Below are 27,046 nucleotides of genomic sequence, written 5' to 3'. Positions count from 1 at the left end.
TCCAACATTATAATGAAAATGTGTCACCCACTGTATGCGCTTTCGGTAGCCTGATTGCGTCCAGACAAGAGCATGTGAGCAGAGTTGAGTGGTTGGAAATCCCGCTCCAGCGCTCCATGTCCTTTCCAACCACTCCGCTAAAAACCGCTCGGCACTCCTAGAAGAAAACAAATACCACTCCAAATTCTCTCCATTCATTAACATCACAATTTAACCAACACCAATCTATTTTTGTGAACCTGGACTTACCATTTGGTTTTGAAGTGTTGAAACCAAACCATATGGATTTAAATGAAAAGTATTTGAATAAACATGAAAAGGTGAATGTAAGAAGCGAACATCATTTCAAATAGGCTACATGTCATATTAAACATCATATAAACACTCTAAATAGGTCAGGAGCCAGACAGGCAGTCTAAGAAGGAACGAAAACGAATTATTTAGGCTATATTATTTCAATTATTTCAAGGCTATAACCTACAAAGAAATACATTGTGAAGCATTTGTGAGTGTGACACAATATGCTGGTAGGGACATAAAGCGCTCAGCATTCAAACATTTCATTGTATTAAATCGTTACAGTCTATAAATTGTGCATAGGCTGTGATTTACTTAAAATGAAATACAAATGAAACGAACAATTACTTGTTAGTGCCTTTGAATTCATTTTTAGAATTCATTTTTAGAAACAGGAGTTTGGCCAGTCTGTAGCTTCATGTCTCATGTGATGGTGCCTGGAGAGCCGGTCAGCAGCAGAGAATATCCTGTCCACATTTGCAGATCCACTGGGGATGCTAAACTCTTGCTAGGCTGGGCAGGGATGCAGAGTTATATTTTTTATTTTTCTATAGGTAGGCCTAAAGTTTTTTAGGTAAAATAAGCCAAATCAAAACAGAAAGCTCCTTGAACGTGAGAATATGCCAGGCCTATTGGGCCAAAATAAATGATGGCCTATTGTATAGATAATAGAACAAAAATGAACGAAACGTTTAAGAGATCAGATTTTTGGTTTATAAATACTTTGCTACAATGACACACTTAGTTATCTACCCAACTCGTTCCTTTCTTTTAGCATGTGCACGTAGTAAGTACACCATCATGCTTTCGAGATACGTGTCTTTTCAGATTCCACAAAGATTCTTCACCCTCTCACTCCCTCTCTTGCTCTTGGTCCTCATCTTTGTAAGTGTAACCATGGGAAATGGCTAGCTAGTTAGCGGTGGTGCATGCTAATAGCGTTTCAATCGGTGACGTCACTCGCTCTGAGACCTTGAAGTAGTTGTTCCCTTTGCTCAGCAAGGGCCGCGGCTTTTGTGGAGCGATGGTTAACGATACTTCGAGGGTGGCTGTTGTCGACGTGTGCAGAGGGTCCCTGCTTCGAGCCCAGGTAGGGGCGAGGAAAGGGACAGAAGCTATACTGTTACATAAGTCCCCTTGATTTTCCTCCTTTATCAGTTTCTTTATGAAAATATTTAGCAAACTCCATGACAGTAGGTAAAGCAAGGGGTTACCGCAGCCCACAAGTAGACTACAAATGCATACTGGGCCGGGCATGCCCTGAGCTCGTGGGGTGCTACTGGGGCACTACTGGAGCGAAATTGGAGCGGGCGAGAAGGCCGATGCTCAAGCCTTTGGGAATCTCGCCCCACCCTCCACTAAATTTGGGCACTCTCTGCTCCTTGCTCCACTCCAGCTCTGCTCACACACTCTGGTCCAGACTGAGGAGAAATTCACACAAAATGCATCCCTGACCACCTCCTGAAGTGGTGAGCCAGATCTAAACACAATCAGACCACAAAGCCACCCATCTTTTCAATGCGATCTTCTTATTCTGATAGCAAAAGTCGCATGTCAAGTGTAGACACGACAAGACCTAAGATTATTTTAGGAGCATTTATATCTAGGATCAGGTCCCAGCCGTCCATATAATCTAAACCATTGTAATCCTAAAGGCAAACTGATTCTAGATCAGCACTCTTACTTTACTCTGAAGCACTTTTTTTTTACTATACTTCAAATCAGGCAAGTTGGGAACAGCCTACAAAATGTAAGCAGCCACAAGTTGCGTCCAAATTAGCACCCTATACCATAGTCAAAACTAGTGTACTGCATAGGGAATAGGAAGCCATTTGGGACGCATCCTCTGAGACCACTAATGTGACCACATTTCCCTCCCTGTATCTGGACCTTATTAACCTCCGGCTGAGGCCTGTTATTTCACCATTAAAACAAATGTAGCTTCAACACACCCCTCCGTTTATACACTTTCCCTTACAAACCCCTGACTAAAGAGGTTGAGTTGTCAAACCATATTCTGAATGTTTTTTAATAATGATTAAGAACACTTTGCATATTTTTTTCACAACATACAAAATTACTCCATCACACACACACACACACACACACACACACACACACACACACACACACAAAAGCTCACGAGCGCACACACGCACACACAGAAACACCCACAAACACCCCAAATACCCCATGCACAACTGCACACATATGAGCACGTGCACACACATACGTTGTCCTACCTGCTTGTGTGGGTAGACGTTGATATGGCACTTGATACATTCTTGTCCCATGTTGGCCCAGGAGTTACCGCTCATCCACTTCCTCTTACACTTGGGACATTTGTACTCTCCGAAACACCTCTTCTTCCCCTGGTACGGAGTTAGACCCTCACCTTTAGGCCGTGCCTGGGAGGACAAAATAGAGAGGTTTAGATTGTATCTTAAGATACACTACACATGTATATGGGCACTCGCTTATCAAAAATCTAATTGCAAAATCATGGGTATTAATTTGGAGTTGGTCCCCCCTTTGCTGCTATAACAGCCTCCACTCGTCTGGAAAGGCGTTCCACTAAATGTTGGAACATTGCTGTGGGGACTTGCTTCCATTCAGCCACAAGAGCATTAGTGAGGTTGACACTGATGTTGGACGATTAGGCCTTGCTTGCAGTCGGCGTTCCAATTTATCCCATAGGTGTTTGATGGGGTTATGGTCAGGGCTCTGTGTAGGCCAGTCAAGTTCTTCCACACCGATCTCGACAAACAATTTCTGCATGGACTTTGCTTTGTGCACGAAGGCATTGTCATGCTGAAACAGGAAAGGGCCTTCCCCAAACTGTTGCCACAAAGTTGGAAGCACAGAATCGTCTAGAATGTCATTGTATGCTGTAGTGTTAAGATTTCCCTTCACTGGAACTAAGGGGCCTAGCCCAGACCATGAAAAATAACCCCAGACCATTATTCCTCCTCCACCAAACTTTTCAGTTGGCACTATGCATTCTGGCAGATAGCGTTCCCCTGGCATCCGCCAGACTCCGATTCCTCCGTCAGACTGCCAGATGGTGAAGCGTGATTTATCACTCCAGAGAACGCATTTCAACTGCTCCAGAGTCCAATGGCGGCGAGCTTTACACCACTCCAGTCAATGGTTAGCATTGCGCATGGTGATCTTAGGCTTGTGTGCAGCTGCTCGGCCATGGAAACCCATATCATGAAGCTCCCAACAAACAGTTACTGTACTGACGTTGCTTCCAGAGGTAGTTTGGAAATCGGTAGTGAGTGATGCAACCGAGGGCAGACAATTTTTATGCACTACGAGCTTCAGAACTTGGCCCCCCCGCTCTGTGAGCTTGTGTGGCCTACCACTTCGCGACTGAGCCGTTGTTGCTCCTAGATGTTTCCACTTCACAATAACAGCAGTTAAACTTGACCAGGGAAGCTCTAACAGGGCAGACATTTGACAAACTGACTTGTTGGAAAGGTGGCATCCTTTGACTGCGCCATGTTGAAAGTCACTGAGCTCTTTAGTACGAGCCATTATGCTACCAATGTTTGTCTATGGAGATTGCATGGCTGTGTGCTCCATTTTATACACCTGTGAGCAACAGTTCTGGCTGAAATAGCAGAATCCACTCATTTGAAGCATGTCCACATACTTTTGGCCATGTAGGGGATATCATGTGGGTGAAACTCAGTATACAGAAGGTCCCTGAAACAGATGGTGAGAACACAAAAGAGATAAAGACATATGCAAAAAGTTTACTTAACTAATGCTACCCTTTTTGTTCTTTATTTTTTGGGGGGTGCTTATATTTTTCCTATGCATGCAGCATATTGTAACATTTGGAGAGTTGAGAAACTGAGACTGAGCGAGGAGAAGGCTTTTCGGCCACACTCTGTCTCACACACACAGACACACACACTCCACCAGCCATGAAATAAAGCTTGCGAGAGGCTAATATCCCTGGGAGGGGCTCCTCCTCATCATACTACCGAGTTCATACGGTCTACATCCCAAATGGCACCATAGTCTCTATATAGTGCACTACTTTTAACCAGGGCCCAAATGGCTCTGGTCAAAAGTAGTGCGCTATATAGGGAATAGGGTGCCATTTGTGACGCACCATACTGGCAGTGGTTCATCTAGGCCAGGCTACTACAACAGCAACAAGGGGTAAAAGTCTCATTTTCCCCCTAGAGTGTCGCAAACAAAGCACGATTGATGTCATTGCGGGGATAAATCACTGTGCGTGCGTATGTCCTGCCAAAACGAACTAATTAGGGAGCTTGACTGGCGTTGGCTGATCTCCCACTGGCTGACGGCTGATGTGTTCGGCTGATGTTATGTTGGATTCTGAACCCCACCCATCAGATGCAAATCCCTGTGTACTACAACCTACTCTAGTCTAATAAAACAAACACTTCTTTTCAAGGATCCCTAAGAATGCACTTTTTTGTTCCAGCCCAGTACTAGCACATCTGATTCAACTAGTCAACTAACCACCAAGCCCATGATTAGTTGTTAAGGCTTGTTTTCTTACAAGGCGGAGGGAATTGCCCAAAGCTGGTCCCAGATTTCAGTTAGAGGGCAGAGAGGCGAGAGAACTCAGGGGGTAGACATTGTTATAAAGAGGTGTAGAGGTCTGTAGGGAGGTGGAAAGATATGTGTGTGTGTGTGTGTGTGTGTGTGTGTGTGTGTGTGTGTGTGTGTGTGTGTGTGTGTGTGTGTGTGCATGCGTGTATGTATAGGAGTGTAGGGGGGTTGAGAGAGGTGGTAGATGTATACCACTGGTCCAGTCCATCCAGCATGAGTAATGCAAAGCTTAATCATCAGCATCTGGTCCAGTGTAAACCTACGCCAGCGCCTTGCGTCATTGAGGACGAGCAGCCAAGGCCTCACTATGATAGGCTGCCACTGTCCAGCAGCTCACTATGATAGGCTGTTACTGTCCAGGGGTTCAACAACAACATGACATTGACCTAACCACCGTCAACACAACATCTCCCTCTGTGACAGAGAAGGAGAGAGAGAGGGAGATGGAAGAAGGGAGGGAATGAGGAGAGAGAACAGCTGGAAACGGTGACATGGCCTGGCTCTGAGACCGGCAGTCCATACGCATTAAAGGCGACGCTCTGACACAATCACAAACAACGTCATGTAAGACGTTATTTGGACAGTCCCAGGGCCAGCTCTAACCTTTTGGGGACCCTAAGTGAGATTTGGTGTGTAGGTATTTTATAACAAATGTCATGCAATTCTACTAATTTTGCCATGGTAAAGAGAGAGAGACATTCTTGTAGTTTTAATGCTAATTTCCTACAATTCTACACATTTTGTAATGACTTATGCCATGTTAATGATATCTGAGTGAGAGTGACTAACAAAATCAATGGGGGCCCCCGGAGGTCATGGCTAATTGAGTGGCTGTGAGTGACTGTCAAAACAAGAGAAAAACTGCTGATGCACAACCAAATTTCAAACTTGCACGTATTATTCTAACTCTCAACAGTAAGTTGAGACCCCGGAGAACCTAAGAGATATGGGTGCTTATGTCGCTTCTGTCACTTATGCCTGGAGCCAGCCCTGGACAGTCCCCTCCAAACGATCTAACAAGGAATGTTTTAACTAACTCCAGTAAGCAGAGGCTGTCAGATATTTTAAAAGAAATATGTCAAATGTAATCTGTTATTTGCAACATATTGGGCCAGTAACCGAAAGGTTTGAATACCCGAGCCGACAAGTTGAAAAATCTGTGTCCCTGAGCAAGGCACTTAACCCTAATTTGCTTCAGGGATGCTATACTACTATGACTGACCTTGTAAAAAAAAAATACATTTCACTGCATGGTGTATGTGACAATAAAAAAAAAATGTTTTTACATTATATGTTATCATTGTAATCTAAAAGGCAAAACCTATCCTGAATCAACACTCCTACTCTGAGATGCTTTGTGAAAACTCTGATGTCCTCTCCTGACTAGAGTTGCAAAATTCTGGGAACCTTCAATAAATTCTCTGGTTCTCCAGAAATACTAGTTGGGGGATTCTGTATTTCCTGCTTTTTCCTCCAATCTGGAATTTGGCGAAAAACAGGGAATTTATTGAAAGTTCCCAGAATTTTGGAACCCTACTCCTGACCATCACAAGTTATCTGTCAATGCTCCATGTAGTAGACTGATCATCCTTCTACTCTCCTTGCAGAGCTGTAGCTCTTACACTGTCTATTGCTGGCTATGTACTGCTATACTGCTTACAGTATATAATAATATATGCCATTTAGCAGAAGCTTTTATCCAAAGCAACATACAGTCATGCATGCATTCATTTTTACCTATGGGTGGTCCCGGGAATAAAACCCACTACCCTGGCATTATAAGCGCCGTGCTCTACCAACTGAGCTACAACGGACCACCCCTGAATGCATTATGTAGGTCTTATGAATGTGTTATGAGATCCTCATGTAGGCGCTTCACTGAACACCATAGAAACCCCACTACTCATCACTCCTCAGTGCTCCATGCAGTAGATTTCTCTATGCTCTAATTTCTATATTCTCAATGTAGAGCTGTATCTATAGCTCTGTTTCTGGGCCAGTAGATGCACATGATACTGTGTTTACAGCACAGACAGCCTGACCTGGATTGGCTACACTCTGACCAGGTTTCAGATCAACTCAAAAACACCCGCACAACAGACTCCTTGATCAACATCAAGACATTCTCAATTAGGAGCTACTGGTAGGAAAGGCAGAGACACACAGCCGATGGTGCCAGACCAGATATTATACATAACTAGGGCTTGGTTATTCCTAGTCTGGTCACATGGTCAAGGTAACTCCTTGTTCAGTGATCCGGGACAACGAGTGAAGAACCACAACCATGTCAGAATAAAAGGTGGATGTTTAGAAGTAGTACTAGGACTTTTTCCTGACCACGTGACAGAACTAGAGCTCAGAGTTTCTATTTCTCCTCTTCAGCTCACATGGTCAACATAAACTTCTGATACTTCCGTACAATGACAAACACATGGTCAAATGTTGGGTTGTGAACAACTGTCAAATTGGCACGAAGACTGCAGGCCTCAGTAAGACCCCCGGGCCCTGTCTTTGCAGTGCTGGTGTCAATCAACACAGTGGGAGGATGTCGTTAGAGTCTGTCTAACACACCAAGCCTGACACGGAGGTCTAAGACTACGGAGGACAATAGGTTTAGGCTGCGTCCCAAATGCACCCTCTTTCCTATATAGTGAACTACTTTTGACCAGGGCCTATAGTGCTCGGGTCAAAAGCAGTGCACTATGTATGGAATAGAGTGCCATTTGGGATGCATATCCTGCATTCCAGTGGTCACTTGAGCACACAAACACTAGGGGATGAATGTACTAAAAACATTTAGTGTCAGTTAGGTACCATAGGACCATTCCACTAGCGTCAGCAGAGGACAATACTCTGATCCAGTTGTTTTTTTCCCATCAATAATACAAGAAAACCGAGAGTAGGGACTTTGTGCATAATAATATGGGGTTTGCAAATGATCAAAAGTACTTAAAGGCATGCGTGTGTGTGTCTTTTCGGCAGATAATGTTTGTTTATGTCCCTGCCTCTGACCCTTGTGTGCAAAGATAACGGTCAGTGTGTTTAGATGGAACAGACCGCGTGTGTTTCTGTGTGTCCACAGGGGTGGGACTTTCGCAACACTACTACAACCACTGGGCTGTGCAGTCAGCCACATCCTGAGAACCACAACACAGCAGGCAGGGCTGTGACTCATCACACACACATCCCTATCAGCACACATTCTTCAGGAACACACACACGCAGGCAAGCGCACACACATATCCCCATTACCTTACACATACACAGGTTTTCATACACTCCCCTGTACTTCTACTCCCAGTTCCTACAGATAGACTTCCATAACAGCACAGGACTAATGAACAGAAATAGAACATTGAGATCAGACAGTAAATGGTAGGCTAAAGAGAGAAGGAGAGAGTGACAGAGGTAGACATACAGTAAACACAGATGTAATGAGAGTAAGACAAAGAAGGGTAGTGGTTGAGAGAGTGAGAGAAGGAGAGAGGGACAGATGGAGACAGAGGGATAAATAAAAAGCAAAGGACAGAGGATTGCAGTTGAGAAAGTGAGTGATAGGTATACTAAACAAATATATAAATACAACATGTAAAGTGTTGGTCCCATGTTTCATGAGCTGAAATAAAAGATCCCAGACATTTTCCATACACACAAAAAGCTACTTTTTCTCAAATTTTGTGCACACATTTGTTTACATCCCTGTTAGTGAATATTTCTCCTTTGCCAAGATAATCCATCCACCTGACTGGTGTGGCATATCAAGAAGCTGATTAAACAGTATGATCTTTACACAGGTGCATCTTGTGTGGGGACAATGAAATGCCACTAAAATGCTCAGTTTTGTCACACAACACAATGACACAGATGTCTCCAGTTGAGGGAACGTGCAATTTCCATGCTGACTGCAGGAATATCCACCAGAGCTGTTGCCAGATTGAATGTTGAATGTTCATTTCTTTACCATAAGCCGCAACGTTGTTTTAAAGAAATTGGCAGTACGTCCAACCGGCCTCACAACCGCATACCATGTGTAACCCCCTCCCAGCCAAGGACCTCCACATCCAGCTTCTTCACCTGCAGGATCGTCTGAGGCCAGCCAACTGGACAGCTGATGAAACTGTGGGTTTGCACAACCGAGGAAGTTCTGCACAAACTGTCAGAAACCGTCTCAGGGAAGCTCATCTGCGTGCTCGTCATCCTCACCAGGGTCATGACCTGACTGCAGTTTGGCGTCGTAATCGACTTCAGTGGGAAAATGCTCACCGTCAATGGCCACTGGCACGCTGGAGAAGTGTGATCTTCACGGATTAATCCTGAACCGGGCAGATGGCAGACAGTGTGTATGGCGTCAGGTGGGCGAACAGTTTGCTGATGTCAACGTTGTGAACAGAGTGCCCCATGGTGGCAGAGGGGCTATGGTATGGGCAGACATAAGCTACAGACAACGAACACCATTGTATTTTATCAATGGCAATTTGAACGCACAGAGATACCGTGACGAGATCCTGAGGCCCATTGTCGTGCCATTGATCTGCCGCCATCACCTCATGTTTCAGCATGATCATGCAAGGCCCCATGTCGCAAGAATCTGTACACAAAAGCAGAAAATGTCCCAGTTCTTCCATGGCCTGCATACTCACCAGACATGTCACCCATTGAGCAAGTTTGGGATGCTCTGGATCGATGTGTACGACAGGTGTTCACGTTCCCACCAATATACAGGAACTTCACACAGCCATTGAAGAGGAGTGGGACAACATTCCACAGGCCACAATTAACAGCCTGATGAACTCTATGAGAAGGAGATGTGTCGCGCTGCTTGAGGCAAATGGTGGTCACACCAGATACTGACTGGTTTTCTGATCCACGCCCATATCCTTTCTGGGGGGGGGGTATCTGTGACCAAGTCTGCATTCTCGGTCATGTGAAATCCATAGATTAGGGCCTAATGAATTAATTTAAATTGACTGATTTCCTTATTTTAACTGTAACTAAATAAAATCCTTGAAATTGTTGCATGTTTATGCGTTTATATTTTTGTTCAGTATAGATAGAAAGAGACGGGTGAGAGATGTAGATTTAAAACCCACTGCTTTCCTTCCAGCTGTGTTCCCTAAGGGGTCCTGCAGATGTACCAGCCCCCCCCCCCACACACAAACTGGACAAATACCACAGGCCTTCAGTCATCAGTGCCAGCTGGGTAGAAGAGGCCCAACAATCAAGCCCTCCCGGACTGCCGAGGGGGAGGGAAGTGGAGCGAGGAAGGAGGGGTGGGAAATTGAAAGCAGATGGCCACCATAGGGGCAGAACATGAGAGAAAAACACAGATTTGTTGTAAAAATCGCTGCTCTGCTTTGAATTAAGCCATTAAGTTACAGAGAGAAAGATAAAATAGTGCTAACCAACCAACAACTGTAGCTGTGGCCACACGTGGAGTAAATCGGAGTCCTTGCAATGTGGAGGAATGTAGAAAACATGTCCCCTCCACATTCTGAAATTGCATTTTTGCCCACCACAGTTTTATCATTGGAATGTGATACAAAACGAGATGCCTCCGTGTGGTCGGGTAGGCTGTTTGGAGTGTTTATCCGACTGGATAAAAAAAAAAAAATTACGTCCCCCCCACTTCTAAAACCAAAGTTGCGCCCCTGCATTTGAGTATCATTTATACTGTGTATAGTTAGATGACAGAGAGAAATAAAATAGAGAGAAAGCCAATAGAACATACAAATTGTATCCAGAGTTCTGCACACGATAATGTTTTCACATCCACCTTAGTGTCAGGAGTTTCTTCCAAACTATGTGACCTGATGAGGAAAAGCTAGGGCCAAGTGTTTGGCCTGACTCCTAGTGGTTAAATCAGGTGTGATGGAGCTGGGCTTCAACTAAAATGTGCATTACTCAGAAATGCATTGAGAAACACTGATTTAGACCACTCATTAAAACATATTACTAATAGGGATGTTGAGAGATTTAATTAACTCATACTTTTAGGTTCTGATGAGTAAATTCAGCTCTCAACATTTGTACAGTTCAGATTGTATTTGGACCACACATTAAACTCTGACTTTTTAGAAGATGAAGAGGTATTCAGACCAGGCATTGAACTCATGGTACTCTGAGGTTGAAGAGGTATTGGGTGGCGCCAAGAAAGACAAAGAGTGAGAGAGAAAGTGAGGGGCAGAACATTGGAGAACAACAGAGAGTTGGAGAGAAAGAAAGAGAGAGAGAGTTGGAGAGAGAGACAGACAGACAGAGTTGGAGAGAAAGAGAAAGAGACAGACAAAGAGTTGGAGAGAAAGAGAAAGACAGAGAGTTGGAGAGAGAGACAGACAGAGAGTTGGAGAGAAAGTGAAAGAGACAGACAGAGAGTTGGAGAGAAAGAAAGAGAGAACGAGAGGAAGTCATGGAAAAGATGCCCGTTATTGACCAGTATAGAAACCCAGGCCAGACCACCACTCCACAGACCTTCACATCTCATATACACTATAACACGCTGATGGAAAAGGACTGTGTCCATTTAGCTCTCTAAACCTAACTTTGAAAAGTAAAGTTTCACTTCCAATGAATACAATCTTAAGACTGCCTTATAAGCACATTTATAATGCTTTATGCAATATTACCAAATGTTCTTATGGAAACTCTTCCTATGACTACCATCTTCACAATGCCTAACAAGCACATGTATAATGCCATATGTATTATTACCAAATGTTCTTATGAGATAATTAACATATTATCATTATAAGACTGTATATTTTCAAAGGCCCTCTAACCCCATCTGACCCCAGTTCCTAAAATAAATGTAGCAAATCTGGGATCAGATTACTAGACCTAATTCGAACCCTTCGCTTTAGGGAAATGAGCTAATATCTGACATTGGACCAGTATTCCCTAGACCTAGAGAGGCTAGCTCTCAGTCACATACAGTATAACTAGGCCTGTCAAAAAAGGACATGTTTGTTAGTTTGGTGAATACACATGCCTTTCAGACTGTGGTTTCTGTGATTGTAAGAAGAAAGAAAGGGATTTAAAAAAGGGACAAAAGGGGGGGGGGGATTCCAATGGTCAGTAGTAGTAATTGCACAAACCACTTTTCTGGTTGCAATTTGGAAATATTATACCAATATTATTATTAAGGCCACTGAATATATATATTTACATTCCTCTGTCCACATCTCAACAATATAAAGAAAACAATATCCTAAACACCAACAGAAAGAAAACAACCTCCTTCTGCATTCGTTACTTCAGTTCAGACAATACATCACAACTCACAATATAGTCTGTCCTATATTACTGATTAAAACACCAAACTCAAACTATGAGAAACTGGTAGGCCTACATAACTCCACTATTGTAATACTTAAATGTGCTATCATTGGTTACATACTCCTATCATATACTGATGACTGGTTTAGACCACCCAGGTCCCAGAAGTAACATGAACATGCCAGTCACTAACTAGTAAAGTAAGCTACGTTTAATAAATAAGTTGCTGTCGTCCTGCATTTATTATTTTTGTACAGTGCGTGAAAAACGGCAACTACGCCCTTCAGGCTTCAGTTACCTACATACAGATTTGAGGATGTAATGGGATGCAAAGAGGTATTTCATTATTTTGAGAGAGCACTGATGGCCGGATGAAGAGTGTAACAGATAACTTAATAACACCGGTTAATGTAAAAACGTTCAATACAAGGAGGAAATTGACTATGTTTTTCATGTTCAGGTAACGTGGGTAGGGAAAACTCCTGGTCCTAACCACAACACATACAGAGTAATAAAGTGCATCTCTGTCTGAGGGCTCAATAGAGAGTTAGCCAATCAGGACTCAGGGCCAACACAGAGTCTGCAGATGGCCTTTCTTTCAGTCTCACACACACACACACAGAATGACACTGTCTTTTCCTCAGCTGTGTAACCGCGGCCACAAAAACAGCATTTTTTATTGGATGTTTCCGGTGCCCTGGTTGACGGCCCAATCACATGCCAGAACCTCAGCCAGGTGCATTCTGGGAGGTTATTCATAAATTCCCCAATGCACTGCCAGATAAATTATCTCCCTCTCTCCCTCTGTCCTTTGCAGCTGTCCCTTTTTAATGGCTGTGAAGAGAAGCAGTTCTGGCTGTAAGAGAGAGGAGAGGAACAGGTGTGATAAAGTGATAAATCTACCACCCCCTCAACAATGCTGCTCTGTTTTATGAAACAATCCCCCCTGAAGTGGGCTGGCTGGGGAGGCAAAGACCCCCACACTATGGAACTGACTGGCCAGACAGGCCGAGAGACAGAGACCCCCACATATATTACACTGGGGAACTAGCTGGGAAGGCAGGCTGAGTACGAGAGTCAGAGACAGAGACAGATGTAATTCACTGAGGAACTGTCTGGGCAGGCCCCCCCCCCTTACACACACGCGTTGGGATCAGAAGTCTCCCTGGCCTTGCATGCATCTGGAAACCATCAGAGTAAACAAAGGAACAGTGGTGACTCAGAGAGTGTGTGTATGTGTGTACTTGTGTGCGTATGTACAGTACGTCTGTATGTGCATGTGTTCAATTACCTAACATAGAGAGACAAGACCCCGCTTCTGTCCCCTCCTCCCCCCTTCTTCTCACACTGTATTTAGTTTGGCCCAGTAACAGTCACAGATACGTTTCAAAAGACACACAGATCCAGCTCAGTCCCCTCTCTCTGAGTTAGTCTTTTGTGTTTTTGTTTGGCTAGCTGATTAGCCGTAGCACTTCTGATAAGACAGCTAATAACTGTAATTTGAGTTTAGCTAGTGTGTTTGCATATAAGCGTGCTGGTATATTACAATGCTGGCATATTATTGCGTTAAGATATTAGCATGCTAACATAATTATAGTATTACATTCTAAGCTAGTGCCAGTATAGTGGAGGCTACAAGGAAAACACAGGAATCTGGATGCGGTTTAAACCTGAGAACTGGTTCTTCTCAGTGAAATATCAGCAAAGATCAAAGCATATATCAAGTTGATCCTCCTTTAAAGACAGGACAAGAAGATATTTCCTGCACTTTTACATAATAGGTATTTTTGTAATAGTAGAACCGTAATCATAATAGTCCCATAGTAATAGTAGCCTAGAACTACAGGACCCATAGAGGTCTGGTCAAAAGTATTGCACTATTTAGGTAATAGGGTGCCATTTGGTATAAATCATGTGGTTTGTTTCTCTATTGCTGAGTGATACCCTTCCAAAGTGGTTCTGTGGGTTTTTGTAACCTTGCATTTGACTCTTCTACTAAGATTGTAGTGGTACAATTCAACACAACATTTTGGAGGGTTTTTACCTGAGACAATAAAATATGGTTGTTGTATCAGCTTTTTTATTTCAATACCCTCACTGACTGTAAGTCGCTTTGCATAAGAGTGTATGTTAAATAACTCAAATATAATGTCAAATAGGTATCTCTGAGGCGATAGGGGTGTGAATGAAAAATCTCACAATTCACAATCAATGGACTGGTCCACCACCAGTTACCAGCATGCTGCCGGGCAGAGACTTGCTTGGGCATTTCAAGTTCACTGCTAGTCAAAGCTAGCATGTGATGGATTACTGACCAATATAGCCGGCTCACATCCAACCTCCAGCCTCCAAATATAGATACAGCCCCGAAATAAGGCTGTCTATAAGACTTTCAACTGTATGGTATAATTTGTGAAACTGAGCCGTGGCAATGTGTGTTTCTGTGTGTCTCTGAATGTGATTATGTCTCCTGATGCTATGTGTGTCTCTGTGTCTGATTACATCTCCTGATGCTATGTGTGACTGAACAGACACAAAAGACAAACGCTGAAAATAACCTCCAACCAAGTCAACCCCTGCACAAAAATAGATTTGATGCATGAATATTCAAAATATACAGTACACAGTGCATGCAGTGATGATTTGACGCTGACGAGTGGCAAGCTTTGCATTGGCTTCTTATTCAGTCAACAGGCAGCTGCAGTAGCTATAAGTGATAAGCGTTCTTATCCTGTACAGTGTGGCTAAATATAAACATAAACATTGGACAATCAGTAGCAACAGTCACTGGATGCAGGCAGGCGTATACACACACACACACACACACACACACACACACACACACACACACACACACACCCCTTCCAAACTTGCTCCTGTGTGCGACCATGGAAACAGCACTTGAACAGTTCATTGCTATTACCATAACTTGGAATGAGTAAGCCAGCTGTCAAAGTAAAGTTAAAAAGATTGATGTTGTGTAAGTGGAGGTTACATATTACATTTCGAGGCGATTGGTGCTTTGGCTACTAAACTTTACAATCAATCTTAATTAAACATTTATGAAAAAATGATTAAGATTGTGTGTGTGTGTACGCACGCAGAGACAAACACACACACACACACACACACACACACACGCAAACTCACACACACAGCCATTGAGGGTCATCAAGTGCACTTTTAGTTTTTGAAGAGAAACTGGATCCTCACCAAAGGGTGTATATTTATGAAACACTTCCAAACCTCTTCTCAGTCGTGCAATTTGAAGTAATGGTCCGATAAACCAGGGCCTGTCTGCTGAAACAGCTAAAGTTCACAACAATGGTTGTAGAGCAGAGACCATAGACCTCAATATGGACTTGATTTACTGCCTGTTATGTTATTGAAAATTCAGTTAAGGCACCCAATTCCCTATGTAGTACACTACTTTTGACCAGGGTCCATAGGGCTCTAGCTAAAAGTAGTACACTATATAGGGAATAGGGTGCCATTTGGGATGCAGGCCTACACTGAATGCTCAAGAACATAACAGGCAGTAAATCCCAGTTCCTGGATGTGGGCGATGTTCTCTGTTTTACAGACAATAGAATCTAGTCACAGTAACAAATGGAAATGTTATTAAGATACAGTATATTGCATAATGGTGTGTGTGTATCCTAGATTTCAGGGAAAAAACAAAACACTGCTGTCTTAAAGTACATTGAAAGAGTAGGCTAACTGACACTTATTGACTACAACAATCAATGATCTCATTCATTATCAGAGTTATCATGAACAGAAAATAGATAGATTTATAGTCAGAGTGAGTGCACACATTTTAGTGTGTGACCCCAGTAAGAATGAAAATCTAAACCCTGGCATGGCTAGAGCCACGTTCCTACCAACTGAGAAACACAGGACCACCACCAAAAATCACAAACCAATGACATGACGTTTACAATTAGGCAACCCGGACCACTAACATGAATCACTCTCCTCATACAAGCCTGGTGACAAGCTGGCATTTCACTGCGACTTTCAGGAGGCCATGTGTAATAATATAGCTTACAGTGCATTTCACTAGCTCTTTATGTGGTACTGACCTGATATGTTCTTACTCTGTATAAAGCTATTTTGTATGTAGTATATCCACATAATTCTATTCTCATCTTCTATTCTATTCTGCCAAAATAACTCCCTTCCAAACCAACACAGCTCAAACTATAGGTCTATGGATTGGAAGTGGTGGGTACAATGTACTAACATACGATTACATAACTATTACACTGTATATTCATTGATATGGTACAACAATGTAATACGTATGTTATCAGTTGTACATCATCTAAAGTGGGACCATTATGAATATCTCTACCACATCTATATTCTTTATGTAGTTATGGCAGACATGCATGGTATGACTTCCCTATCACCTACTTATATCACTCACTCACCCAAAAGCCCTAGTCTGGACCTCCAGGCCTACCACTCAACTTGTTATTCTCACACACACACACACACGGTCTGAACCGGTAGGTTTCCTATAGGACTACCACTCTGAACTGGGTCAGCATGCTGTTCTTACATAGGTTTCATGTTCAGAGAGCCCTTTATTTTAGCTGTAGTAGCTATGTTCTCGGTATTCAATTCCCCTATAAAAAGCAGCCTACTTACAATAACACCTCTCCCCAGTGGGTTCCATGTCTAAATAAGTTAGTAGACATTCATGGGAGTAGTCATACAGACATGTACTGTAATATCACTACTGAGACTTACATGTATGTCTATATGCCCTATAAGGGATGGTCACTTACATACATTTCAAGTTTCAAGTTTATAATATCACATGCACAATTACAGTGAAATGCCTTTCTTGCAAGCTCTAAACCCAACAATGCAGTAATCAATATCAATGTAGCATTAAAAATAACAGAAGTTAGAACAAAAACTAGAAGAAATAAGAAGAACAGGAGAAAGTAAGGAGCTACAGTTGAAGTGGGAAGTTTACATACACTTAGGTTGGAATCATTAAAACTCGTTTTTCAACCACTCCACAATTTTCTTGCTAACAAACTATAGTTTTGGCAAGACGGTTAGGACATCTACTTTGTGCATGACACAAGTAATTTTTCCAACAATTGTTTACAGACAGATTATTTCACTTATAATTCACTGTATCACAATTCCAGTGGGTCAGAAGTTTACATACACTAAGTTGACTGTGCCTTTAAACAGCTTGGAAAATTCCAGAAAATGATGTCATGGCTTTAGAAGCTTCTGATAGGCTAATTGACATAATTTGAGTCAATTGGCGATGTACCTGTGGATGTATTTCAAGACCTACCTTGAAACTCAGTGCCTCTTTGCTTGACATCATGGGGAAATCAAAATAAATCAGTCAAGACCTCAGAAACAAAATTTGAGACCTCCACAAGTCTGGTTCATCCTTGAGAGCAATTTCCAAACACCTGAAGGTACCACGTCCATCTCTACAAACAATAGTACGCAAGTATAAACACCATGGGACCACGCAGCCATCATACCGCTCAGGAAGGAGACGCGTTCTGTCTCCTAGAGATGAACGTACTTTGGTGCGAAAAGTGCAAATCAATCCCAGAACAACAGCAAAGGACCTTGTGAAGACGCTGGAGGAAACAAGTACAAAAGTATCAATATCCACAATAAAACGAGTCCTATATCGACATAACCTGAAAGGCCGCTCAGCAAGGAAGAAGCCACTGCTCCAAAACCGCCATAAAAAAGCCAGACTACGGTTTGCAACTGCACATGGGGACAAAGATCATACTTTTTGGAGAAATGTCCTCTGGTCTGATGAAACAAAAATAGAACTGTTTAGCCATAATGACCATCGTAATGTTTGGAGGAAAAAGGGGGACGCTTGCAAGCCGAAGAACATCCCAACCGTGAAGCACGGGGGTGGCAGCATCATGTTGAGGGGGTGCTTTGCTGCAGGAGGGTCTGGTGCACTTCACAAAATAGATGGCATTATGAGGGAGGAAAATGATGTGGATATATTGAAGCAACATCTCAAGACATCAGTCAGGAAGTTAAAGCTTGGTCGCAAATGGGTCTTCCAAATGGACAATGACCCCAAGCATACTTCCAAAGTTGTGGCAAAATGGCTTAAGGACAACAAAGTCAAGGTATTGGAGTGGCCATCACAAAGCCCTGACCTCAATCCTATAGAAAATGTGTGGGCAGAACTGAAAAAGCGAGCAAGGAGGCCTACAAACCTGACTCAGTTACACCAGCTCTGTAAGGAGGAATGGGCCAAAATTCACTCAACTTATTGTGGGAAGCTTGTGGAAGGCTACCCAAAACGTTTGACCCAAGTTAAACAATTTAAAGGCAATGCTACCAAATACTAACTGAGTGTATGTAAACTTCTGACCCACTGGGAATGTGATGAAAGAAATAAAAGCTGAAATAAATCATTCTCTCTACTATTGTTCTGAAATTTCACATTCTTAAAATAAAGTGGTGATCCTAACTGACCTAAAACAGGGAATTTTTAGTAGGATTAAATGTCAGGAATTGTGAAAAACTGAGTTTAAATGTATTTGGCTAAGGTGTATGTAAACTTCCGACTTCAACTGTACATACAGGGTCAGTTCCAATACCATATTTACAATGTGTTGGATACTGGAGTGATAGAGGTAGATATGTATAGGGATAAGGTGACTAGGCATCAGGATATATGATTAACAGAGTAGAAGCGTCTATGATGATTGTATGTGAGTGGGGTGCGTGTGTGTAGAGTCAGTATGAGCATATTATGTATGTTTGGGCAAATGATAGAGTGAGTGTGTGTGTGTTGGAGTGTCAGTGTGCGTGAGTGTGTAAGGCCTTGTGCGTGTGCATAGAGACAGTGCAAAAACAAGACTCAACTCAGATAGTCCATGTAGCCATTTTGTTAGCTATTTAGCAGTGCTATGGCTTGGGGATAGAAGCTGTTCAGGAGCCTGTTGGTGTTAGACTTGATGCACCGGTACCGGTTGCCATGCGGAAGCAGAAAGAACAGTCTATGGCTTTGGTGGTTGGAGCCTTTAATGATTTTCCGGGCCTTCCTTTCACACCGCCTGATATAGAGGTCCTAGATGGCAGGAAGCTCGGCCTCAGTGATGTACTGTGCTGTCCGTACCACCCTCTGTAGCGCCATGCAATCGAGGGCAGTGCTATTACCATATCAAGCGGTGATGCAGCCAATCAAGATGCTCTCAATGTTACAGCTGAATAACGTTTTGAGGATTTGAGGGCCCATGCCAAACCTTTTTAACCTCCTGAGGGGGATGAGGCGCTGTCGCGCCTTCTTCAGGACTGTGTGCGTGTGTGGACCATTTTAAGTCCTTAGTGATTTGGACACGGAGGAACTTGAAGCTCTCGACCCGCTCCACTGTAGCCCTGTCGATATGGATAGGGGTGTGCTCTCCCCTCTTTCTCCTATAGTCCACGATCAGCTCCTTGGTCTTACTGACATTGAGAGAGAGGTTGTTGTTCCGGCACCACACTGCCAGGTCACTGGCAGTCCAGGATCCAGTTGCAGAGGGAGGTGTTCGGTCCCAGGGTCCTAAGCTTGGTGACGAACTTGGAGTGGACAATGGTGTTGAACGCTGAGCTGTAGTGAAAGAACAGCATTCCCACATAGGTATTCCTCTATGATGGTGATTGCGTTGTCTATGGATCTTTTGGGCGGTATGGAAATTGGAGTTGGTCTAGCGTGTCTGGGATGATGGAGTAGATGTGTGCCATAACCAGCCTTTCAAAGCACTTCATGATTACAGATGTGAGTGCTACAGGGCAGTAGTCATTGTGACATGAAGCCTTAGAGTTCTTGGGAACAGGAATGATGATGGTCATGTTAAAACATGTGGGGATTACAGACTGGGACAAGGAGAGGTTGAAAATAACTGTGACTATGTCTGCCAGCTGTTCTGTGCATGCTCTGAGAATGCACCCTGGAGTATCTTTGGGCCCCGTGGCCTTACAGGTATTGACCTGATTAAAGACTTTACTCACGTCCGCCTCGGAGAGCGAGATCACCCAGTCCTCTGGGTCGGTGGGGGCCCTCACACCCGGCACAATGTTGTTATTGTCAAAGCGTGCATAAAATACATTCAGTTCATCTGGTAGAGCAGCATCATTGGGCAGATCACAGCTGGGGCTTTCTTTGTAACCCTGAATGGACTGTAGCCCCTGCCACATGCGGCGGGCGTAGAAGCCTGTGTAACATGATACCACCTTATTCCTATATTGTCCTTTTGCTCATTTGATGACTCTGCAGAGTTCATAGCAGAACTTATTGTACTTGTTCCTGTCCTCAGCCATAACCTCAGGGTTGTATAATGGCCCTGTGTGCGGTAGCCCTGTCCTTTAGTTTAGCACCAACCTTGGTGTTAATCCAGGGCTTTTGATTGGGGAAGCAGAAAACCTTCACTGTGGGGACAATGTCGCTGATGCATTTCCTAATGAAGCCGGTGATGGGGGTGGTTAACTTGTCGATGTTATCGGTGGTCTCCAATCCAATCAGCGCTAGCACAGCAGTACTGTAGCATAATCTCTGATTCTGGTGACCATTTCTCAATGGAGCGAGTCATGGTTACTTTCTATTTAAGCTTCTGCTTGTAAACAGGAAGCAGGAGTACGGAGTCATGATCTGATTTGCCGAATGACGGACGAGGGAGAGCCTTGTATGCTTGCTTGTGGGTAGAGTAACCGTGATCTTAGCTCCCCTAGTGGTGAGGGAGACGTGTTGATGGAAGTTGGGCATCACGTGTCTTAATGATGCAGAATTAAAATCGCCGGCAACCAGAAAAGCAGACTCCGGATATAAGTTTTCCTGTTTGTTTATAGCCTTGTACAGTTCGTTAAGTGCCCGCTTGTTATTTTTCTTATCCTGAGGTGGAACGTATACAACAGTCACGATAACAGCTGAAAACTCAGCAAGAAAATCCCACAAAGCGACAAATGCAAACACAAAAGTATGAGACAATACATTAAAAAAAAAATCATGATACTGTATGTATTTTTAGGAACACAAACTTTTGAAATTACTCACATTACTCACTGTTGGGATAGAGGGCTAATTTATCTAAGACGAGGCCATATCTAACTGTAACTGGGTTTGTTGTTATCTATTACACTGTAATACAGCCATAGGCCTTCAGAAGACAACCCTTCCAGAAATAAGAACAGGATAAGTGCATTTTCCTATCTGCAAACAGTGAAGCAAATAGTAGCATGGCCTCCTCTTAGCGAATGGTGTCTGTGTGTGTTTCTGATATTACACCACAGCTTCTCCGAGGTCTGTTGAATGTAATGTTCTGAGAACGGGGGGGTTGACTATACAATAAACACTTTGTAGTGTCCTAGTATGCCAAGTATGCCACTTGTGTTTAGTCTATTTCCAGGCATTGGGATGGGGAGATCTCATAAAACAGCCTCTCATTGAGATTTTACAGCAGGGGTGTCCCAAATGGCACCCAATTTCCTACATAGTGGGCTACTTTTGACCAGGGCCCATAGAGCTCTGGTAAAAAGTAGTACACTATATATAGGGAATATGGTGGCATGTGGGACTTCACCCAAGAAGGTCAGGGATGACTAAGTGGTTGCACTTTATAGAGCTGATTTAGATAGCAAACCAAGAGCATGGAATGGGACCGGTCATGTGTGGTGCTAGACAGGTAAGCCAACCAATCAATCATCACTAGACAGATAAAACAACCAATGAACCCTCACCAAAGCCTAAGACCAAAAGACATGGAGAGGCAGCCTTTAGTTATTATGCTCTCAGCCTCTGGAATAGCCTGCCAGAGAACCTGAGGGGGCCTGAAACTGTGGACATATTTAAAAGAGATCTTGAAAGACATATTTTTTGCTTTGCTTTTCATTAGGGTACTTCTTAGTTGTTCAGTTTGGTTTAGTTTTTTTATCTTATGTTTGTTGTGTAGTAAATATTTCAGCTTTTATTTTCATAGTTTTTTCCTGTAAAGCACATTGCGTTGCATTCCATGTCTGAAATGTGCTATATAATTTAAATAAAGCTTGATTTGATTTGGGTCCCATGTGGCTCAGTTGGTAGAGCATGGTGTTTGCAATGCCAGGGTTGTGGTTTCGATTCCCACGGGGGACCAGTATGGAAAAAAATGTATATAATGTATGCATTCACTACTGTAAGTCGCTCTGGATAAGAGCGTCTGCTAAATGACTAAAATGTAAATTTGATTTGACTAGACAGCTAAACCGACCAATCAAAAGGAGAAACGGTAGTCTTTACATATCCTTAGCCAACCAATAAGAAGCCCATATAATTATATTGATATCTATTTGTCTAGATAGAGCCTAAATCCCATTGAATAATGTTGTTCTTGATCTGTTTGTTGTTTGGCTATGGTTATGAGTTGGGGGAGGGGGGTGGGGTGGTGTGTGGGACTCTGGTATGAATGTGTATAGTGTTCTAGTGTTATTAAGACAGCTGATAGCCCTCTGGACAGATGGGATCAGAAATGCTTTAGTGGAGTTCGATTATAGCCTAGTCCCAGATCTGTTTGTTTTACACCAAAAGTTGGCAAGATGGCACAAACCGATCTGGGACCAGGCTAGTTGAGATGACACTCTGACATGTGGAATATCAACATTTAAATGTACGCTGCAAAGAGTAAAGAGAGAGAGTCACTTCAGAGTTGATTCCTACAATAATAAAGTTTCCACATGGAGTTTCACTAGTCCCCTATGAGACAGACAACCATTCAGAGAATGCCGACATTCTTGGTCGGCTGACACACAACAACTAAGACAAGTCTGCTAGTAGTTTCACAGTAAAACATTCTAAGAGACTACCACACGTTTTCTTCATCGAGGACACTTGCTTTGTAATGTTGATCCACTGTCTGTGTTTGTGTGTGTGCGTGCGTGCATGCCCTATATGTGTGTTCTATGCGTGCTTGTTTGCGTGTGTGTGTGTGTGTGTATGTGTGTGCACCATGCTTTTCTCCTTAGTAACAAGCCCTGCCCCAGACAGCTGCAGAGACTTCTCTCCCGTCAAGGTCCCTGTTTGCCAAACCCTCTTCCCAGTTTCCCACATTCTCAGATTTCCAAATTCCCGAATCCTGACACAATCCTGAATGACAGTGTTTTAGGGAACTGTTGCTGTTCACATAGTGTTTTTACTTGTGCTTTGAAAATGGCTTTCATAGTGTCTTCTGAAAATGTTAAAGTAAATTTGATCATTTTAAAAACTAACTTGCTGTTATAATTCTGCAACCAAATTATCCACTGATAAACTGAAAGTACCAACATCTTAATCCCAGCAGGCCGTACTCCACACCCACACACTAGCCTTACTCTATTCACAGATCAAGGATCAGCTTACCTCATCCCATACACTTACCCCCATTCAAGAACCTAAGAACCTAAACTGACTATAGATCAGCTGTGATGAGGCCAACAGCTGTACAGCAGCAGCGTATGGGCTCCGGGGTGAAGTTTCCCCTATGTACAGATCTAGGATCAGCTTCCCCTCCTGCAATCCTTATGACCATTAGTGCGGAAAATGCTAAACTTAATCAAGATCGGTGTCGATGGGCAGCTTCACCCTACAGCAGCATACAGCATTAGGTTGCCAGGCCAGTGAATGACAAGGGCAGGTTGAGTGGCTGGGCTGAAACACGGAGACAGACAGAGGTGCACAAATACCTATCTTATTTCAAAGCACAGGGAGGGTGTTAAGAGTGGACGACTGGAGAAAATGTTACATGGTACTGTCCTCAGTGTGTGTGTGTGTGTGTGTGTGTGTGTGTGTGTGTGTGTGTGTGTGTGTGTGTGTGTGTGTGTGTGTATATATATATATATGCCTGTATGCCTCTGCATGTCCTGTTTGCGTCTATATCTGAGGGTGTTGCCCAATATGGTTTCTCGATGTACGGCTATAAAGGCCCTTCCACTGTACTTTATGTCTATGAAAAAACGAAATAACCACCCGTGTAGAGGCAGTGCCAGACATAGAAATCGAATGACTAGAATACCTATTCCTATTCAAGTGTATGGGTCTGATGGGTGTACCGGCGGCCATATTGAGTGCACCCATGAGTGTTTCAGTCAAATTGCTATGGTCTGAGTGGCTTTCCCCGATTCTAGTAATTCTATTTCTATGGTGTCATCAGCTGTGTGACAGAGACAGTCTAGAGGCAATAGTGGGAGTCTAGCGGCTGGCTGTCAATTTGTAAGGAAAAAGCTGTCTATTCATAACATTCAGCATCAAGTCTAGTGACCATCAACCCCCACCTTGAGTGTCTAAATTAGGCCACTGAATTGACAAGAATGTGAATCATGTGTATTACAGAAACTGTAAATATACTAAACATTGTGTTGATTGCTCTCAGCTAAATACGACCTTCAGTGATCTCTCCCTGCTTCACTGTCTTTCTCTCTTCCTGTCTCTCCCTGTCATTCGCCCCCAAAAACTCACACTTTCACTCGAGCCCCAGCCAGAGACAGAGCAGTCAGAGCACTGCACCTCCCCCCAAGTTTATTGAATTGAGAGAGAGAAAAGAGAGAGAGAGAAAAGAGAGATAGAGAGAGAGAGAAAAGAGAGAGAGAAAAGAGAGAGAGAGAAAAGAGAGAGAGAGAGAAAAGAGAAAAGAGAGAGAGAGAGAGAGAAAAGAGCGAGAGAGAGAGAGAAAAGAGAGAGAGAGAATAAAGGAGAAAGGGAAATGCTAGTTAATACAGCATGCTGGCGCATATGTCATTAAGATGTCCAGTCACATCTCAGGCCACTTCTCAATTTTGATGGCAATCTGTTTTGAATTCAAACTACTTCTCATGCACTGCACTTCTTATGCACTGCACTTTACTTGTTGCAGGGTTACAGCTCAAAAGCAGAAAAATAAATAAATTGCATATATATATATATAATTATATATATATATTCACTATAAATAATATAATACAATAAAACACATAAAAAAAACTACATTAAAACCTTGACACACACACAAAATCAAGCAGTTATACATCAATACATTAAAGAGATAGTTAACCCCCAAAAAGTTTGTCTACAGTAAATCAACATACAGTAATGTTGTGATATACAGTATGTACTTGTCAAGTCAAGTAATGTCAAGACAAGACAAGACACGTTTAAAGTAAAGTAGAGCAAAGTAAAGTCAAATAAAATAAAGTAAAATAAAGTACCCTAAATGGACATTGTGTTGCTGTTATCACCTGAACCCTGACCTCTAACCCTGACCTGTGACTCCTCCCTCTCCACATATTACCTGGAATGTTATTTTCCGTGTGTGTGAACATTCATCCTGCACATTTATTTTCTCTGGTATGCTGAGCCTATACATTAACACGCCATCGCCATGTCCAGAAAAAAGACGGACATTGTCTAGTCTTCGATCAGAGATAGATGATGAGCACTTCTAAAAAAGCCAACCAGAAATCTTCTTTGACAATATGTACAGTATATTTGGCTGTTAGTGTGCTGATTCTTCATGAACATTCCACAGCGTGGATGTACTCTAAAACATGCCTTGTCTTGTGTTTGATCAGAAAAGAGTGGCATATCTTAGTTGTGGAATTTAACTCCACTGAAAATGACAACACAACACAGATTTACACATCTGTTACATGAGCCTTCAGCTTCACTGTCGTTGTAGTCTAAAAAGTACTGCTCCTATGTTAAGTGTCCTATTTGTGAAAGGCGAGAGAGAGAGAGACAGAGAGAGAGAGACAGAGAGAGAATGAGATGTTGTGCATAAAGTCTTAGGACAATAGCACACACTAATAAATTGGAAAGGTCCACAAACCAGCTTTCCCTCCGTTCCTTTTATAAGCTTATTACATAAGGTTAAAAGAGGAGGTACTGGCCCATCTTTATTCTGCTGTTTATTCTCTTGTGTTTTAATTCCTGTCTGTCCCACTGTTCTTTTAGTGTAGACTTATTCTGCAACCCAAATGGCACCCTATTCCCTATGGGCCTTGGTAAAAAGTAAGGCACTATATATGGGATAGGGTGCCATTTGAGACACAGCCCTAGTATAACGACTGAGAGCGGGATTGGGATCAACTACAGTACAGAATATTAAAGTTTCTATCTAAATAAAAGTGAATGGAAAAACAATAATCTCGGGTTAATACATAACTGCCTTTGAAAATCCTTGGGATGTGTTTGTGGAGAGAATACAGTACAGAACAGATTGAAGGGTATAGCTTCTGCTCTCTCTCACTAATTCAGTTTAATACAGTTGACTCCTGATATATGCAATGGATTGAGGCTGAGGTGAGTGTGTAAACTAAATCAGAGCGTAGAGTAAGTGAGAAGTTACATTTCAGTATTTCCTGAGAACCAAACATAATTCACAATACGGTTGAGAAGGAGGTGGGGAGATGGGATGTGAGCAATCGTGGAAAGACAAATTGAGATAGAGGCAGACTGTTAGGCAGCAGGAAGTGGACAGACGGACTGTTGTCTCAGCAAAACCCAGAGGAAGACTGGGAGACTAGCACACACATACGCACACACACAGAGGAAGAGTGGGATTCCTGTACAGAGCCAAACCAGCTGTACCGGGAGGCAGGAAACCCGACTTTTATCATTCTTTTAACTATGATTTCCTCTTGGAGGAAGTTGCTCTCACTGTGTGTGCTTTCTCTGGCTCTATCTCCTCTCAGGTCTGTCCCAAATGGCACCCTATTCTCTATATAGTACCTTGGTCCGCAGGGGTCTGGTCAAAAGTCATGCACTATATAGGGAATATGGTGCCATTTGGGATGTACAGTTAGGGTGTAGCATAGTCCCTATCTATCCACTGGCTTGTCAACCGGGCCAGCAAACAAACTCAACTCGGCTTCACACCACCAGAATACGACCTAA

The 27,046-nt window shown here is 42.9% G+C and overlaps 1 protein-coding gene across 1 annotated transcript in view; it reads right to left on the bottom strand.

The window, feature by feature from the left end:
• The window catches only part of LOC106608383 (zinc finger CCHC domain-containing protein 24), a 64,120-nt gene that overhangs the window by 12,445 nt on the left and 24,629 nt on the right, over nucleotides 1-27,046 (bottom strand). Inside the window, exon 3 of the mRNA XM_014206298.2 lies at nucleotides 2,541-2,705. Within this exon, the coding sequence (XP_014061773.1) occupies nucleotides 2,541-2,705 (165 nt within the window). The remainder of the gene's footprint in view (nucleotides 1-2,540; nucleotides 2,706-27,046) is intronic.

The sequence above is a fragment of the Salmo salar genome, chromosome ssa01 (assembly GCF_905237065.1).
Source record: "Salmo salar chromosome ssa01, Ssal_v3.1, whole genome shotgun sequence".
In the NCBI taxonomy this organism is placed as follows: domain Eukaryota; kingdom Metazoa; phylum Chordata; class Actinopteri; order Salmoniformes; family Salmonidae; genus Salmo; species Salmo salar.
The sequence above is the reverse complement of the archived record's forward strand: the minus strand, read 5'-3'. Positions and strand labels throughout refer to the sequence as shown.